The sequence below is a fragment of the Vidua chalybeata genome, chromosome 1 (assembly GCF_026979565.1).
Source record: "Vidua chalybeata isolate OUT-0048 chromosome 1, bVidCha1 merged haplotype, whole genome shotgun sequence".
NCBI lineage: Eukaryota > Metazoa > Chordata > Aves > Passeriformes > Viduidae > Vidua > Vidua chalybeata.
In genome coordinates, this window is record NC_071530.1 from 143,832,714 (window position 1) to 143,850,444 (window position 17,731).

At 37.7% G+C, this 17,731-nt stretch overlaps 1 protein-coding gene across 3 annotated transcripts in view; it reads right to left on the minus strand.

Annotated features, from left to right (window-relative positions):
* The window catches only part of ASAP1 (ArfGAP with SH3 domain, ankyrin repeat and PH domain 1), a 125,697-nt gene that overhangs the window by 16,089 nt on the left and 91,877 nt on the right, over positions 1–17,731 (minus strand). For 2 of the 3 annotated variants that reach the window (XM_053936095.1, XM_053936103.1), the window contains exons 20-24: positions 16,455–16,570; positions 14,150–14,217; positions 11,599–11,706; positions 10,022–10,250; positions 483–644 (exon numbers count right to left, since the gene is read on the minus strand). In XM_053936095.1, the coding sequence (XP_053792070.1) occupies positions 483–644; positions 10,022–10,250; positions 11,599–11,706; positions 14,150–14,217; positions 16,455–16,570 (683 nt within the window). The remainder of the gene's footprint in view (positions 1–482; positions 645–10,021; positions 10,251–11,598; positions 11,707–14,149; positions 14,218–16,454; positions 16,571–17,731) is intronic. The other variant, XM_053936113.1, reaches the window with a different exon arrangement.

Genomic DNA, 17,731 nt, shown 5'->3' on the forward strand with positions numbered 1-17,731 from the left:
CACCAGCGAGGCATGAACACTTTCCAGGAGAGGCGTGGCCCAGAGCCCAAGGAAAGAAGCTCCTGTGGCAGTCGGGAGACCTGCACAGACACAGTGGCTCTGGGGGCCCCAAAGCTGCACCCCTGGTTCCTGAGCTGGGCACAGCAGCAGCAGCAGGAGGGGCAGAGGCAGAGGCGAGAGCAGGGGCTGAGGGGCTGGGTGAGGGCAGAGCCTGGGCAGCTAGGGCAGAGCCAGGGAGGCAGTGGAGGGGATTGGACTGGGCCCCAGGGCAGCGTGGAGGATTTTCAGCTTTCTCAAGTAAGGCTCGGCTGAGGCAGCCTGGAGGCAGTGACAGGAGCTAGAAGTGCTGATTTATCTGAGCTGACATGACATCAAGCTGCAATCATTGGAAAGCAAGCATCAGGTAAAGAGAAACCAAAGATCATATATCAGCCATCATCAAGGTTTTCCCCTGCCCTTTTGTTTTGCATTTCAAAACTCACCCCAAGGAATTGGGCCCTTATTCTGGGGTCCATGAGGTAGTGGGCTTGGTGGGTCAGAGAGGGTTCTTTTGTGTCCTGGGGGTGGGGGAGGTGGTCTCTTCTTGGAAAGAGTGGAGCTGCCACTAGAGGTTTGAGTGCTTAGAGGGAGGGTTGAAGGTGGGCCTGCAAAATAACAAACAACCTTCTTACAAATACATGTGCATAAACGTCAAAGCAGCACTGAAAAATTCACAGTCAGACCCACAGTGAAATGCAGCAAAAGACTAAAATAAAAAGACAAGCCATGCCAAAACACTGTTTAGATCAAACGACACATCCATCACATTTTTAACCATCTCAGCTGTGGGAATATAAGCAACTTGACAATAGAATGACATGTGTACTTATGTTTAAAAAATACAGGATTAATCATGCCAAGATTTCTAATTTTAGGCATTGTTAAAGAAAAAGCATCATGAAATATTAAAATTAAGTAATATTTAGCACATGGGATTAAAATTGCTGTTAATTTATATTAGAATGAAAGCACATTCTATATGCTCTAATATTTGTTGAGGTTTTTTAGCCCTCCAGACCATCTCATACAAATTTTGTTAATAAACTGGAAGGCATGAGAAAAGAAATAAAAATATGCCTACAAATTTTTCTTTCACTTTCAAAATAGGATTTTTAGCTTGAGATTTTCTCTAATTCTTTTTTCTGTAGATCAAATACATCAAACTATGCATTCCAAAAGCAATGCCAATCATTGTACATAGTATGAATAAAATAAACATCAGAGAAGTCCTTTCTGGGACTGAGATTAGATATTTCATAGTAGCATTGCTTATAAGAGCCTATGCACTCACCCCTACCCTTAAATACTTTTATTTCCCTCTGATTTAATGCTGGCACAAATATTATTCAACACAATGCATGCTTTACACATTATGGGAACAGATACAGCTTGAAAGACAAAATAACCCAGCGGGAAGACAGGAGATGTTCCTAATCAGCTTCAGCATTGGCCTTCACAAACGTCTCTACCAAGAAGCTCAAGGAAGCAGAGGCGGGTGCAGCCGGCAGCGAGGGGACGACTGCTGGAGTCAGCTGCCACCACTGCCCTAAGAAATGACTTGTAACACTTTCTGCAGTGGCTCTGCATTAGGCCAGATCAGCTCCAGGGGGTTTATTGTTGGTGTGGTTTATGTTAGTTTGTGGGTTTGTTGGTTTTGTCTTGTTTTAATCTAACCAGCAACTCAGACTTCACTGCAGTTTTCACTTGCAGTAAGTTTTACACATCAGACAGCTTTGCCATCAGTCCAGATAAATGCAGAAAATTGACATAAAACTTTAAAAGCAAAGTCTATTTATATCTGAAATTTCAAGTCTATTGTCAGTATATTTTTTAGCACTGTAGAACCAACTTGCCTATTTTTGAACAGTATATTTGAACAGTATTTGAGACAAAACCTTCATTTAGTTACTTGACATCTATCTTACCATGCAGCATGCAAAACTAGAACTGCCTTCTTCAAAAATATTTATGAATATTCTCTATAGGTAGCCTGGAAACAATCAATACCTGCACTCCTTCCCAAATTATTATATATTATAGAAATATTGAAATCAGTGAGAAATAATATTTGTTAAAATGCCTTAGGTGAAACATTTAACAGTGACAAAAGTAACTTCAATGATTCTATAAGCATGAATCTGTTTGTCAGATATTTTCAGTAGGTACTTTCTCTTTCTTATAAAGAGAAAATAAAAATTTAATAGAACTGCCCCTAATGAGTCAGTAATTCAATCTATTCTCTTCCAGATTCAATCCTGGAAGCCCTTCTGCTGTGCAGGATAATCTCTCAACCACAAGCTCAACAGAGATTTTGGGCCTGGCTTAATTAATTGGTTACTTTTGTAAATCAAATTATATATTTTGCAACTGTTTCTCTCAATTTACTTCCAAGTTCACAAAACCATTAATTGACAACAAGTCAAATGCCAGTGCATTTAATGATTGTTACCAAGTTTGCATCCACACACTTTAATTTCTTCCTTGAGCTTAAGTAAGCAAGATAACTTAAACTGTGCCTTGGAGGTGTTTCTGAAAGTAAAACCAACTTTTCTCATTCTAAATTTTGATTGATGGTCCCTTAAACTCCTGCAAGTTACCAATTCTTTCTTTTAGAAATACTAATCAAAAGTTGTTTTGATTTGTGATGTAACGCGAATGTATCTAGGAATGGCAAGGGGGCAGGAACAGTCAATATCCGCTGTTAACAGTAAGGTAATTCTTACAGCACGCGGCGATCGCAGCCGGGCTGTCCCGGCAGCGTTTGTCCCTTGTCCCCTGTCCCCGCACTCGGCTCTGGAGCTTCCCGCTCCCGGTGCCGCAGTGCGCGTGTCCCACCGCCCCCTGGCGGCGGCGGCGCGCACTGCACCGCGCCCCACCGCGCCCGCACCCACCGCGCGCAAACCGCCCAAAAATGGCTCAGAGCGGAAAAAAAGGGGAGGAAAGGCATTGAAATACTACTGTGCGCTTATTGCAAAAATTCAACTTCGGACATGAAGTGAAATTAGTAATTTTAATTGCCAATAAGAGGAAGAAATCTTCTCTACAAAAATAAACTGTAGTAGAATTTAAAAAACCCTTTCAATTAGGTTATATATCATGTTTTAGATTTCACATTAGTTATACACATCCAAATATTACTGAGGAGTTGCAAAAAATACCTTCACATCTTTTAGAAGTTCCCATGGCATACAGAAGTGACAGGGAAAACGTGTTTAAGGTATTACATATCATACTTTCAGACTCAAAGCATTTGTTTCTTTATTAAACTGACAGAAGGAATAAATATAAATACAAAAGTCATACACTAATGATTACATGGCTGAAATACAAAAATAACTTACAGTCAAATAAAAACAAAATAAAGAAAAACTTCAAAACATCATTTCAGAAAGATGTATAAAATGACATCATGCTTTGAATAAAGAAAACATAAGGAAAGTGCTTGAATCAAAATAATTTTATGGAAATAAGTGGTGAAATAATACAAGACCTGATGATGTATGAACTGTCTGTATAATTAGTAAAAAATACACTGTATCATAGAATCACTTAGGCTGAGAAAGACCTTTGAGATCATTGAGTGGGACACTGCCAAGTCCTCCCCTAAACCACATCTCTGCTCCTGTGCCTTTGGGATTTCCTTCTTGAGGAATGTCCTGGATTCCTTTTAGTCTCCCAGGGGACTCTTGTCAGCCAGGCTCCTAAACAGGCCAAAGTCTGTCCCCTGGAGGTCCAAGGTGATCTCCCCCCCTTTACTTGTCCAAGAATTCATGATTCCCTGTGCCCCATTCAGCCTACATGACCCTCAAGTCCTTCTCTCTCCATAAGCAGCAGGTCCAGCAGGTGCCTTCCCTTGCTGGCTCCCTCACCAGCCCAGTAAGAAAGTTCTCTTCCACTCACTCCAGACACATCCTGGACATTCCTGCCCCATGAGAACAAGGGCCAGCAATTGTGAGACTTCTCCCAGCTGCTTACAGGGTATCTCATCTGCCTCTCCATCCTGGGTGGGTGGTCTCTAACAGAGTCCCACCAGGACATCTGCCTGTTGGCCTTTCTCTTTTTCCTACCACCAAACACTCGACCCTACTGCCACCATCATCCAGCTCAGACACTCAAAACAGTCCCTAACCTATAGGGCTGCCCCACTGCCTCTCCCTCCTTGCCTATCCCTTCTGAAGGGTTTACAGCCATCCATTAAGCACTCCAGTACGATGGCAGCTGTAGTTTCCCTGCTGCTTCCAGCCCCTCCTGTTTGTTGCCCGTGCTGTGTGAAGGGGTGTAGATGCTCTTCAGTTGGGATATTGATCCTGACACCTTTTTTGGTGGAGGAAATCAGGAGAAGCCCTAATTTCTACAAGATTCTTTGGAGGCATTTCCATGCCTTATGTCTTAGCTGTCACAGGGCTCTCCGCTTCCCTGCTGCATTGAGTCACGAGTCCAAAGGCCCTCACTGGCACACACACTCTCTCAAACACATGTGCTTCCCCCGGGGTTACCTTGAGCAAGCCTGGTTTTGTCCCTTTCCCCTTTATAACCTAGTTTAAAGCTCTTTCAGTGTGCCCTGATAACTCAGTGGCAGATACCATTGCTCCCTGCTCAGGCTGGCAGAGTTACAGCCCCTTCCTGCGTGCCATTCCATGCAAATTCCCATCCAAACTGCCCCACCATGCTCTGCTCACTTGCATTGTTCGTGGTGCTCTCCAAGGGTTCTTTTACACACCTCAGGGCTGGGCCCTGTTGCCCCCGGCCCTGGCCCATGTCCCCTCAGCTTTCTCACTGCCCTGAGGCTCCCCTGGCTGAGGAAACCCTCCTGTGCTGGGACCAGGGCTGCTCACCTTGACTGCACATGGCTGTGTATACACACACATATATACACATAAATGTGTGTGTAAAACCAACAGCTCAAAACAATTCCTGTTGATATTCTTAATTATACAAGGCTAGGCTAGATATCTTTAAGCAACAATCAGAGCAGTTACTAGATCGAAGGTATTTTGTGATTTTAACCAGGCAGCAACTGAGCCAGCCATTTCCTATCCAATAGATGTCTTAATCATAATTTCTCACTTGGCTGAGAAGTTCACATTTTGTAAAGGACATTTTTCTAACACAAGCAAAAAAACAAAAACCAAAAAGAAAACCCCCAAAAACTTGACCTAGAAGAAATTTTTCCTTTTGCTTCTGTCAGACTTTCTTTCCCTCAGTTACTGGGAAGCAAATGCTTACATCACTAACTGTTGTCATGTTTTATCTCTTTTTTTGAAAGATCATGAAAGATCAGGCTTTCATGTGTAAATAGATCGAATCATCTCAAAATTATTGCACTAAGGTAAATAACTGGATAAGATGTGCAATTAGTAGTACATTGGCCTTTAGGGTTTGTGCAATTAGTGTAATAACAATTCATTTGTGAAACCATGCAAAGCTGTTGCCACTCAATCAAGAAATGGTGGATTTAGAGTGTAAAAACTTCACATGTGTAATTTTTTTTTTTTTTTACCACTTAATGAGACATAGGGGGAAGACACAGAATTCCTGCTAATGGTAGAATGGACACTGCAAAGGAAAGTAACTTATATTAAAAATAGTATTTTCATTAACATGTGTTGCTATCCTTATTTTTAAATTTCTTATGAGTGACTTATTGCATAGATATTACTAAAAGCCTTTTCAGTTTGTCTTACTTAATATAATTTATTTTCAATACTGAAAATAAGAGCATAATTATCAAGACAAAATGATTGTGATCACTCTGAATAAAAAAGCTAAGAATATGCATTGATTCAATATTAGTATTTGAAATACATTAGATAATTAATGCTTTAAAAAAGGTTCAATTTGAAAAGAAAAAGATAAAAGTTATACTAAAGAATTTTGTAGTTTGGGTTGATTTAGAAATAGAAGAGCCCATGAAACCAGCAGTCGTCAGATAGTCTTCCCTTCCTATTATGGTATTAAAAAATACAAAGTCTTAGTGGAATAAGTAGCATTATTTAATCACAATGTGCAACACATTTATAAGAACATTAAAACAAAGTTTCCAAGTATATGCAAGAGAAGTATAGAATCCTGACAGCATTCAGAAAAAACAGGATGACCTCAAAGGCTGAGGTAATGGAAATGAGAATAAATATATTTGTGCTATAAATTAAGAACTTCAATTGCAAGTGAGTAGAGACTGTGTAATGCCTGCTATGCCACAGTATGATAAAATCAGGAAAAAAAAAAAAAAACTAGGACCAAAGGATTCTTTGATGTGGCATTTCCAGCAGAAACAGCAAATTTTACTGCCGTCCCGACACTTCCAGCCAGTTGTATTTCAGAAATCTGATTTAAACAGCAAAGGTACAGAGAAGAGTTAGTGTGATGAAAGGATAACTTGAACCCCAGGAGAATGAAAATATTCTTCAATCAGATAAGGTAAAATACCCTTGGTTTGTTTAGTGTAACACCCCAGACATGGAGACCTGTACGATTTCCATCCAGGCAGTGCCTTGACAGCCACCAGCCACAGAAACACCACCAAAGCCAAAGGGCAATGTTGGTACATGCACAAAGTAATTTAGTGAACCTAAGAAGATTCCTAATCCTGTGTGCAAGGCAGTCAGACAGCTTCTAGAAGTTACTAGTAAATTCAAATAAACTAATTTGGTTAAAAATTGAGATTGAGTCTGATCTAGCGAAGGAGCAGATGATGTGACTGTGTCTGCAGTAACAGTGGACTGGAACCACAAAGGAAGTGTCTTTGGGTTTAGGTACTTCATGTCAGAGCTGGGACAGAGTGTAAACTATGCAACCTTGTAGGTGTTGAAGATCCAAACTTCATGATACAGAACTTATCCCTCTGACCTCCATGTTCATCTAGGATAAACAGGCAGAACCACTAAAATCAATTAGCATTCAGATGAAGTGAAGGAAACCTGGATTAGACTGCCTAACACTCCTCCAAAGCTAGTTAGGAACATTACCCCCACACTTTGCAATGAAGGTTTTGCAAAATTTTATTTACCTACTGAGGCAAGTCATGCAACTACTTTATTTTTTTCTTGCAAAGTTTTTTGTAAAACAATAGACAGAAGACCTGCTAGATGTCTGGAGCCATAATGCAGGTATAAGTTGAAAAGAGCAATAAAAAAGATAATTTTGAGAATATTATAGGCTAAAGATTTGACTGAAAACACAAGTAAATGGACCCTGAATAAGCTTAGATAGACTACTGAAAAAGGCACAGAGTGGTTGGCTCAGGCAACCACTGCACTCCTTCTGTACTTTTCATTCTGTTAGGATTAACTAAATCCTAATAGCAGAGATAGCAGCAAGTAAGATGTATCCACAAATGAGACAGTATGGAGTAAAATACATTAAGGTTCCAGCATTTTTACAAATATTTTGAAAAGTTATCAAATCAAAAATGTGGACATGAGTTATAATGATGTGTGGAGAAATTTAAAACTTCCCCATATCTCCTCCTCCAACTATTGTACCTATAAAATTATTTTTAGCCAGCATGTCCACTGAAAACCATGAGCAAGAGTGATGTGCCTTATGTAAATCACTTTAAACTTCCCTCCTCTCCCCAACACAAGTTCGGTGGATGGCTTCCCGACCACTGCGGCCCCTCAGGAACACCACAGAACTCTGCTACCCAGAACTTCACTGGGCAATGAAACAGAGGGCTACAAGGAAGGGGTTTTATTAAAAATAAAACAAGTTTTGGAAAGACAGTTTCATCTGCATGTCCCAAAGGATGAAAACTTATGAAACTTAAAATTTGTCTCCCTCCTTCTAAAATGCAGATCCGCCTGCTATCCATTCCCTGCAGACTCTATGTCCTAGCAGAGGCTCATGGTATCTGCCAGGGCCTCACAGCAGCACAGGGACAAAGATCAGGTTGTTTTCTGACAGAAGGTAAGCTTAAATTTAAATACAGATTCAGTGCTTTTGTTACTCTTGCTGTTTAGGGAGCTTAGTGAAAAAAGTAACACTGTGTTTTCATATAATCTTAAACACAAGATATTCAAATGAACTTTCTAAACAAAAACACACATCTGACAACTAAGGTTGTGTAAACTTCAATGTAAGGGATATACTCTATTACTCCAAAAGAGGAGAAAAATTCTACAGGTTTATGTTTTCCTACACAAAGAAAATGGACTGTTTCAAAATTCAGATGTGTCAACAGTGTCTTATGGAAGTGGAGAGTCTCTGCCTCATTTTCTTTTAAATAATCTGAGAGCTGGAAGAGGGAAGATAACAAGGAGCAGGACAGTTTAAAATGAACTGTAAGTGCATCTGAAAATAATGCATCTACAGCAACCCTTCCACACTGATGATTTGTCCTATGCATTTGTCACTTTTCCCCCCAACTTTTAACACAGGCATGTAAACAACAGAAGTTTCTAATTTCACAGTATTGAGTGGATATCAACCAAAGCTCCACTCCAGCATCACTCACAGACTGTAGAATTTCAGCATGTTTGAAGCAGAGAAGCATAGTGACTTTAACGTAACAGCAGTTCCATTCAACCTCTCTGACTTACCCTGTGAATCTGATGTTTTCCACTCTGATGAAGCTGTTTATGTTACATTAGAAGGCAATTTTATGATATCATAATATTAATTCATTGTGATATAAATAAGGATTTCTTTGCATAACCTCTGACATGAAAACACATGAAAATTCAATGCCTCAATTCTTTCTGAGTAGCTTTGGTGTTGTATTGATTCCTCGGTTTAGGAACAGCTAGGAAAATGCCTAACATTTTAGAAATCAAAATACATATGAACATAAATATTACTCTTCCTGGAGAAAAAGACAATTTTCTAGGTAAATCTGTATGAGAGCTCCACTATATACTGACAAAGAAAGAAATTTCATTAAAATCTGCTGACAGCTGACAACATACTAAGCAGTGTGTACAGATACCAGACACAACCTCATTAACCTTCTTCAGGAAATGGGATGCATGATTAATTTCCAAGTCTTGCAACTTCATGACAAAAAAAGAAGTTATCCTAGGTCACAAAGGAACATCTAAGCCAGTACATTGTGTTTTCAACGAACAATCCATAGCAGACTGTGAGAGAGAGCATGTAAAAGGGATGGGAGAGTGGAAGGAAAAAGTAGAATCTTGTAATGCCAACAATCAGGTTGACACAGTAAAGTTACAAGGAATACAACTGAGTCCCCAGGGAAACATGGATTACAAAATCTCATGTGAAAAATGCAAACCCTGGCAAAATCGCTTTGCCTCATAATGGGAAACAAACCTGTTTAAAAGAGAGCCAAGTGATCCATTTGAAAGTTGCCAGTACATGACAAAGACTGATGGAACAGTAGTGCTTAAGCACAGCATCTGAACCATGATGCCCCCATGGTCCTGTCCCTTTTACTCTTTCACACATTGGTGAGAGCATCTCTGCATTTTTCCTAAACAAAGTCAATTACCAGGTCACAAATGAAGTAGTGCTAACAAAAGGGAGTATCAGCATAACTGCTGAAGTGTTCAATTGTACTGTAACCCCCATCACAACTAAAGATTTCTCTAACAAGTGTACTGTAAAAACACAATTTATCAATTTCTAAATTAAACATGTAAAAAGGAATGAAAGATTTCTTTGTCCTAAAAAGTAGATCTGCACAAATTATAATACAGCAAAGAGTTTTGTTCCATAAATATATCCTCTAAACTCGAAGATATCTAGGTCAAACCATCACAATTCACTGCAGCTGATAAATCTCGAAAAATTAAGTGACTTTAATTTAGCAGAGTATTAGTTTATTCCTCACCCATTCATGTTCAGTGTTATGAATGAGTCTATTACAAATTGCCCCCCAGGTCTTTTAAGTTTAGAACATGCATTGTACCACACTACTGCATCAATAAGAAGAACACTCTGAAACATTGCAATGTCCTTGGTTAAAGGAAGGGCAACAGTGTTAAAATCACTGCTTGTAAGTGTAGTTTAGAGAGAGACTTACCTTTGCCAGCATTTCTAGGAGGAAGAGGAGGAGCATCAGATGTTGGAGAGGTGGGTGAGTCTGTGCTTGCAGAAGCAAAGATCTGGTTGGTAAAGGCTCCGTAGGAGAGTCTTTGCTTATCTCTGGGAGTGCTAAATGAAGGATGAGTCAGTTTGTCTTGGGGAGAAATGCTTGAGGAGTGACAAAAGCTTTGGGGTCTTGGAGATCTTTCCTTTTTTATAGGACTAGGCTGTGAATAAAACAAGATACAGTTGTCTAAACACTAATTATAGTCAGTATGTTTGGAAAATAGCATACCAGAACATAATTTAGTGAACGTGAGCCTAGTTTTTTTCTTTGTTCGACAAATAAACATCCATTCCTCCCTTTTTCAGCAATTCAACCTGAAAGGTCCTCTCTTCTAGATGAAAATTAAGATGGTACCATCAACAAATCATCATGAACACAAAATTAGATTTAATGTTAAAGCAGGAAATAAATACTAATAATATACTAAATAAAATGCCAATAAAAGCCTGGCAAGTTTTAGAATGTAAGAGTAATTTTCAGGGAATAGAGAATGTTACTGAGACTAGACAATTATCCTCAAGTATAAAATATATTACCCCACTGATGCCTAGTAAAAATGAACAAACACTTCTGACAGATCAGATTTATTTGGTCCCTGAACTAGCAATATAATCCATGATACAGCTCTTTTTAAACGCATCTAATTGCTCTTTGAAGAAATTTTACACATTAGTTTTTGCCTGCTGTATGTTAATGGGTGCATATGGAGCACGATCTGTTTCCCTGCAGCTCTGGTTCAGGTTATTATCTTCAGCACAGCATCCCTCATCCTCCAGAGGCTCCTCACACAGATGATTATTTTGTTCTCTACTGTCCTTGAGGACATGCAAATTACTTTGGTTTCTGAATTTTTCAGTCCCAAGTGTCACAGAAAATGAGAAGTTGTCCACATTTCTTTCTGCAGCACTCATATGAAATAGGAGAGGTGTATTTGCATTTATTGCAGAAATAGAGCACACAGTAATTAACTGACTTGCTAAAGTAGGACACTGAGGCTAATTTTTCACATGCTCTAGGATGGCAATTATTCTATGCCCTCAAATTTTGCCTTTCCATTACTTCTAGTTTAAAAAAAAAAAAAAAGCCAAGAATAAATAGCATAGCATGGTTTGTGAATAATAGAGTTTTTTATTCAATAACTAGGTTTTTAATTAATTTATGGAAAAAATTAAGTATGTAAGGTTTGGATTTCCTCTAGTTAAAATTTAACAGCCCAGAATTCTGAAGAGGATAAAGCAACAAAGTAGTCCGGATTTGCTGATTTATATTATACTGTATGTTCTGTCAAAGTTGAACTTCTGAAACAGCCCATAATAACTAGGTTGACAACGTATATTCAGAAAGCACTTAGGCAGTCTTTAAAACAGGCCTCAGAATTAAGTTTCTTTCCCCCCAAAATATCTGTGAGAAAATGAAAGGCTGAAGTGGGTCTCTAATTACCGTTTATTTCCAGGGAGCAGAGATGTTGACTGTTTTGGTGCAAAGCTGTACCAGTGATTCACACTCACCTTATCATCCAAGTCATCGTCACTCTCATCAATTTCTTCCTGCCGAAGATTCCATTCATACTCCACATGCACATGTGGGTTTAGCTTTCCTGCCTTGGCTTGAGAAAGCTGAAAGAAATAAAAAGTCTTGTTAAAATACTTGCTGTTCTTTTGGTATTAATTAAGTTAGTTTTGTAATGGCAAGAAATAAACGAATTTTTAGAAGTCTAAAATTATTCCATATTGAAAAAAGAACAAAGCAATTTCAGGGTGATCACACAAACATCCTTCATTTATTTGAGGTACAGAAAAACAGCTAAAAGGAAAAAAGGAAATATTTTCTCAAAATGGGCAGAAGTCACCATGTTTGAAAAGCATTTGAAAAGATGACACAAAGAGAAGGTATATGCACAAAAGCAGAATTTATCTGCAGCCCTCCTTTCCAAAAAGGAAAGGCAAAACCTATTTATAAATTTTGGTACATAAAGCTGCTGCTCCATCAAAATCACAATCCTTGTACTCAAATCAAATGAAAAGATATTTACTCTTTATTTAGATATTTCGTCTCTCTCTCTCCCTGGATGAGGCCAATATGTCTTAAACAGGGAAATTCCTCGACTTTGCCAGCCCAAATAATGTATTTCACATTCTTTAAAAAAAGCTACCTCAATGATCAGCAAAAAACCTAATAGACCAGTTTATGGTTATTCTGAGGAGATAAATTCTCCTTTTCAATGCCTAGATCTTCCATCATTATTTAGTCCTTCACATCCTTTATTATGTAGTCTACTTGATAGCAGTTGATTCAGGAGTACCTTTAACCATCTTCCTGAAATAAAATTTGGAATAAAGACAGTATTTCCAATCTGTTATGTAATTATTCATGAACCCACTTGAGCTGAAACTGAATTTAATTACACAATTAAGACTCCAGTTATGCAACAGAAATGAGTTTAGTACAGCTAAATTTCACAATGCAAACACCTAGTTATTTATCTTGTACTTTTTTACTGCCCACGGCAAATAGTGTGCTCATTCATGTTTCTTTTTCACTCTTAACTCGTTGCTGGTTTTGGAAAAAAATGCAGAAATAATTTTCCTCTTCAAAAATTAAAAAAAAAAAAAAAGAAGAAGAGAAAAGGCATAAATGCTCTATGAGAGTTAAGTGAAATAATCAGTGAGGTATTCTTGGAATTTGGATCACTATAACTAAACTATTAACTGCTAGATAAGCTCACTGATAACATCCATTTGACTGTTTGTGCTGTAACACAGCCAGTTGGTCCGCATTAATGGCAGATGTAACTTTTTAAAACTATAAAGAAAAAAGCAATCTATCCCAATTGTGTGCTGCACAGGTGATCTGCTTGATCTAGCTGACAGAATACTCAAACCATTGGAAACAGCACCTACTTACACAGTAGACATGGCATTAACTGAGAAGTCAGTCCCACTTATCAACCACACAAAAATGCTGACTTACATCCCCAGAAATATGGGAATTTTTTTAATTTCTGAAGGACAAGGTCTTTTGATTATTCAATAATTAATTCATGACAAGAACTTTCAATTGTCACAGGAAAGGTATTAAAATTACCAGCTGCAGAGCAAAAGTAGATATCCTCATATCATCAAAATTAGGAAAAAGAAGAAATAGAAATAAGTGGGAAATGTTTTGTAAATTCTCCTGGTTTTGTCTTGAATGTGAAACTGCCACAATGCTTAGACTTCTTAATACCTTGACAGTAATTAAATTCACTTGCCTAGTAAATGCATGTTGGTGGCACCTTAGAGGGCCAAGAACAAACAAGCTGGTTAGTCTGATGTAAAATCCTTATTCCTGGCTAAATGCTTCAGAGGAGTACCTGGGAAAATCCTTAACACTTATTTCTTGAACATCAATAATATTTTTGAGTGGCGTCTGTTAACATCCCTCACACATTCTCAAAATTCCAGGAGGTTTTTGCTTTGATCGTGTTCAGTAGAGGGACAAAGTCCCACAGAAGCTGGTGTTCTACAGCTTTTGATACACCAACTTCCAGACATTACACTTAAGCTTCTTCCTCCTTTCAGGAGAATAAGTTGTCTCAATTCTCCTTATAAAAAGACTTTCACCATCTCTGAACTATCTGTCCTGTTAAATAATCTGAAAAAAGCCATAGCAGGAAAGCAAAGATCCTGACCTAAAAGGTATTGACAGTTTTAATAATACAGGGGTTGTTTAGTACTCCTGATATAAAAGCCTTTAAGAAGAACTTTTGAGGTGATGAAGCCCAAATCTCCTTGAGTGATGTATTCATTGACACATCTGACCCTCCAGTACTTAAGGTCTTCAAATACACTGGTTAAAATAACTAGTACTGCCACTAGAAGATAGATCTTTTTATTAAACTGTTACAAAGAAAATTACTGCTGTGTTTTAGGTAAGAAAATAATCACCTGTGGTAGGGCCTTCAGATCAACACACTGCACACCATTGTGTGCGATGCAATGGTAATGATATATTAAATATATCACATGTTTAAAGAAGCAAACATTCCCCCTTGCCTTTGCCCCCAGGCTTGGTTCTTACCAGTTCCTCACACTGAACAGCTTTCAGTCTTTTTGCTGTGTCCAGAGCCGTCTCTCCAGCTTGATTTACTACAAAATTAACAATAAAAAAAGAGCAATTCTTTGAGATGCCTTAAGAAACAATTTATTGAATTTCACTACCTGTAGCACAGTAGCTTCTAAAAGTCATCAAAAACATCTGTTTACTCTATAGCAGCTGCAGCTCTTTAAGATTCCACTGTAAGTGCTCATGCATTTCATGTATCATCAGGTTCCTTCTGAACAGCAGCATCTGCTGCAACAGTTCCCAAATCCCTCCTAACCATCCTAGCAGTGAATACAAAGAAATGTAGTCACCTCAATCTCCACTCAATGCCTTTGCCAATAAAACTCTTACCTGAATAAGCAGGAGAAGCAAGCAGGCAGGGTAAAACAGCTCAAAAAAGAAAACAAATTCTAAGACTTAAAAAAAAAAAAAGTAAATGTTGATCAAAGCAGATTTTACTTTGATTAATTTGTAGAGGCTTGAAGCTTTAATTTGAAGACATTTGAACAAGAATAAATTTAAAACTTTCTAGCTTTGTCTTTATCAAAGCTATAAAATGGTTTACAATTTAAAGTAACACCTGGTAAGAAAGAAGGTGATATCTGAGGCTGATGGGATGTCCTCAGGCACAGCATCTAATGGAATCCTTCCTAGATGCTCAGCAAGTCTCAGTAAGCAAAAATAACTCCCACATCTGATGTGGATAAACCCTAGGTAAAATGTACTCTCACAGTACATTAGTAAATGCCATGGAGCTGGAACAGAGAATACTCCACAGCACATCCAGATTGTAAAGTATTCCTGTGATTAGGAACTGAAAATTATCAAACTGAGATCTATAATGTCAGTGTGAAATATTACACGGAGAATGCCAGTTAGGAATCCTAGAATTTACAAAGCAGTCCTCTAGAAAGGCCTGTGAATTTGAAAGAATTCAAATCCCTAGAAGAAGGATTTACTTATGGAAAGATCTATCAGAGATGGTTCAATATGAAAAAAAATGAAAATATAGTACTTATGTGCAGTTACCACCCAGATAGCTTAAGGACTACATAAATTCCAAACTTTCAACATCTGATTTTTCAAGGTCTATGTGAGATCACTCAAGCTCCTATGTGAGATCACTCAAAAAAAAAACAACAAAAAGAGCACAACACCCTCTTTCCCACAAAAAAAAAACCAAAAAAAAAAAACCAAAAAAAAAACCCAAAAAAAACCCCAAGGCGCCAAAAAGGTGTGAACACTCCTCTGGCATCTACCTAGGAGAAAGTTCAATGGAAGGGCCAATAAAGGACTTTAACTTATTCAGATAGCTTTCCCATTATAACTACCAAAAATTGTCACATTAAATTCTCTGACTTATGATAATGTTGGAACATATTTTAAAAGTCTATAAAAAGGCAAAGGAAACCAGTGACTTCTGCCACTAAACTATGAACTTCAGTTTATACAACAATTCTTTACCAGGAAGTGGAGGAAAGTAATGGTGATGAAGAAAAAGGGAGAAATAAAATCCAGTTTGCATCAGTTAAAAAACTCTCCTATACCACTAACTGACAAAATGTAAATGTTTTATAGGCATGCTGATCACACTTAACTCCTGGGCCTAACAAGATGGATTCATGGGATACTTTCCTAACTCAGGAAAAACGGGATCAGCTTTCTCAGCTGCCTTTCAGCTTCTCCTTGCACCTACCTGTGTGTGAGATAAGTGTAACACTTGCTGTACCTGTATCAGTTCATTTGTCGTAATGGCATACCAAAAGTTTAATTGAAAATAGCATCTCTGTTTGCTCACAGTTAGGATAATCTCGTTCTCTGGATGACCTCCCTTCCCTAATCAGTGGCAGTGTTGGCTGGGGTGAGCTGGATGAAACCACAGCACCAGCTGCCATTGACATCAACAGAAGACTTAAGTGCTGTGTACATAAAGCCCATGTACCTAAGAGTGGAATTAAACATTTGAAGCATTATAAAATACAAGTTCTAGAATAAACAATAAACCTAAATTCCAGGCAGTTTAAAATGGGTCAGAAACAGAACTCTGAACTCTGCTTAGGGTTTGCCATTAGTACTTCATATTTTTGTCACTGTTATCTTCAAAGAATTCAATTGCTTAACTGAATGTGTCCTTTAGGCTTGTTGTGATACGGTCTTCATCTTTCTACCACAGTTTTGTTTTAGAAGTTTACTTACCACAGAGAAATAAACAAAAGTGGCTAAAATAATGGGAAGAAATTTTAGGAAATTTGTATTTCTTGGGTTTAAATAATGAACTCACCTACATCAATAGTTGGCTTCCCCCTCAAAAGCAATTTCAAACACTCAGGCTTATTATATATACTGCAGTAGTGTAGAACTGTATTACCCAATGCTGTTTGTTTGTCCAGGTTTCCACTAAAAAAAAAAAAAAAAAAACCAAAAAAACAAACAATCAAGAAGACTATAGTAGCCGTGGTATTCATTTCAGATCCAGCATTCATATAAATAAAAACTTTACTGGACAAATATGAAGTAAGACAAAAAAAAATTAAATCAAACATTACTTTCAAAGACTATGAAGAATTCTTCCAAGGACACTGGAAATACCTGAGCTGTGATTTGAAAGGACTGAAAATCTACAGATGTTCATTCAAAAAACTAAAGATGTGAAATTCAGAGACTCAGACCTCTCTAAGTTCATGCCAGTTGCCACTTCACTGCAATTATTTATTCAAACATGCTAAATTAGCCCAATAGAAATATCTGAATAATTCTGATACAGTTCAAATAGGTTAATAAATCTCATGCAGTCAGGGAGCTTTAAGAGGGCAGCTGTGAGAATGAACAAAAGAGGTATAAGAAGGAATGTAAGGACAACACATCAAGTTAGGAAAAACCAGATGTGAAAAGAGGCTCACAGAGCTTTTGAAAAATTGTACTTCCTTCAGTTTTCAACTTCTAAGCCCAGGTTTTTAAAAAACTGTTACTGACATTTTGGGAACAATAAAATATGTTTCATAAACCAGAAAAGCAAAGTTCAGGAGATGACAGCTTTTCCCAGTGTTACCCATATTGGACAGTAAGAACCCACAGGATTGTAAAGATGTTCCTAAAATTGAGACTGCCACAAAAAACCACAAAACAGACAGAAACACACACAAGGTTATAGCTGTCTGAGGAAACTACAAAGCTTCATAACTAAAAAAAAATAATTTTAAATAATCATCCAAAAAAAAAATCCTTTAATAATGCTGAAAATAGTAATTTGGGCTTCTAAAACATTTTTCAAATTATGATCTCAAACAGCTTGAAACTATTGGAATGTTATTTTTCATTTGCTACTTTAATAACACTCTCCTATAATCAGCACTCACACTTTTCATTAATATTTTTTACTTCTATGAACATGTCCCTTGACAACAAAGAACAATTCAGCCAATAAACTAGATGTTGAAAATTACTAATTAAGCAGTTTATGCTCTCAGTAGCTTTAATACAGTTTATTAACTTCTGGAACACCTTTTTCAAAGTCAATCTAGCACCTGTTCATAATTTTCTGAGAAAGATCCTTGTTTT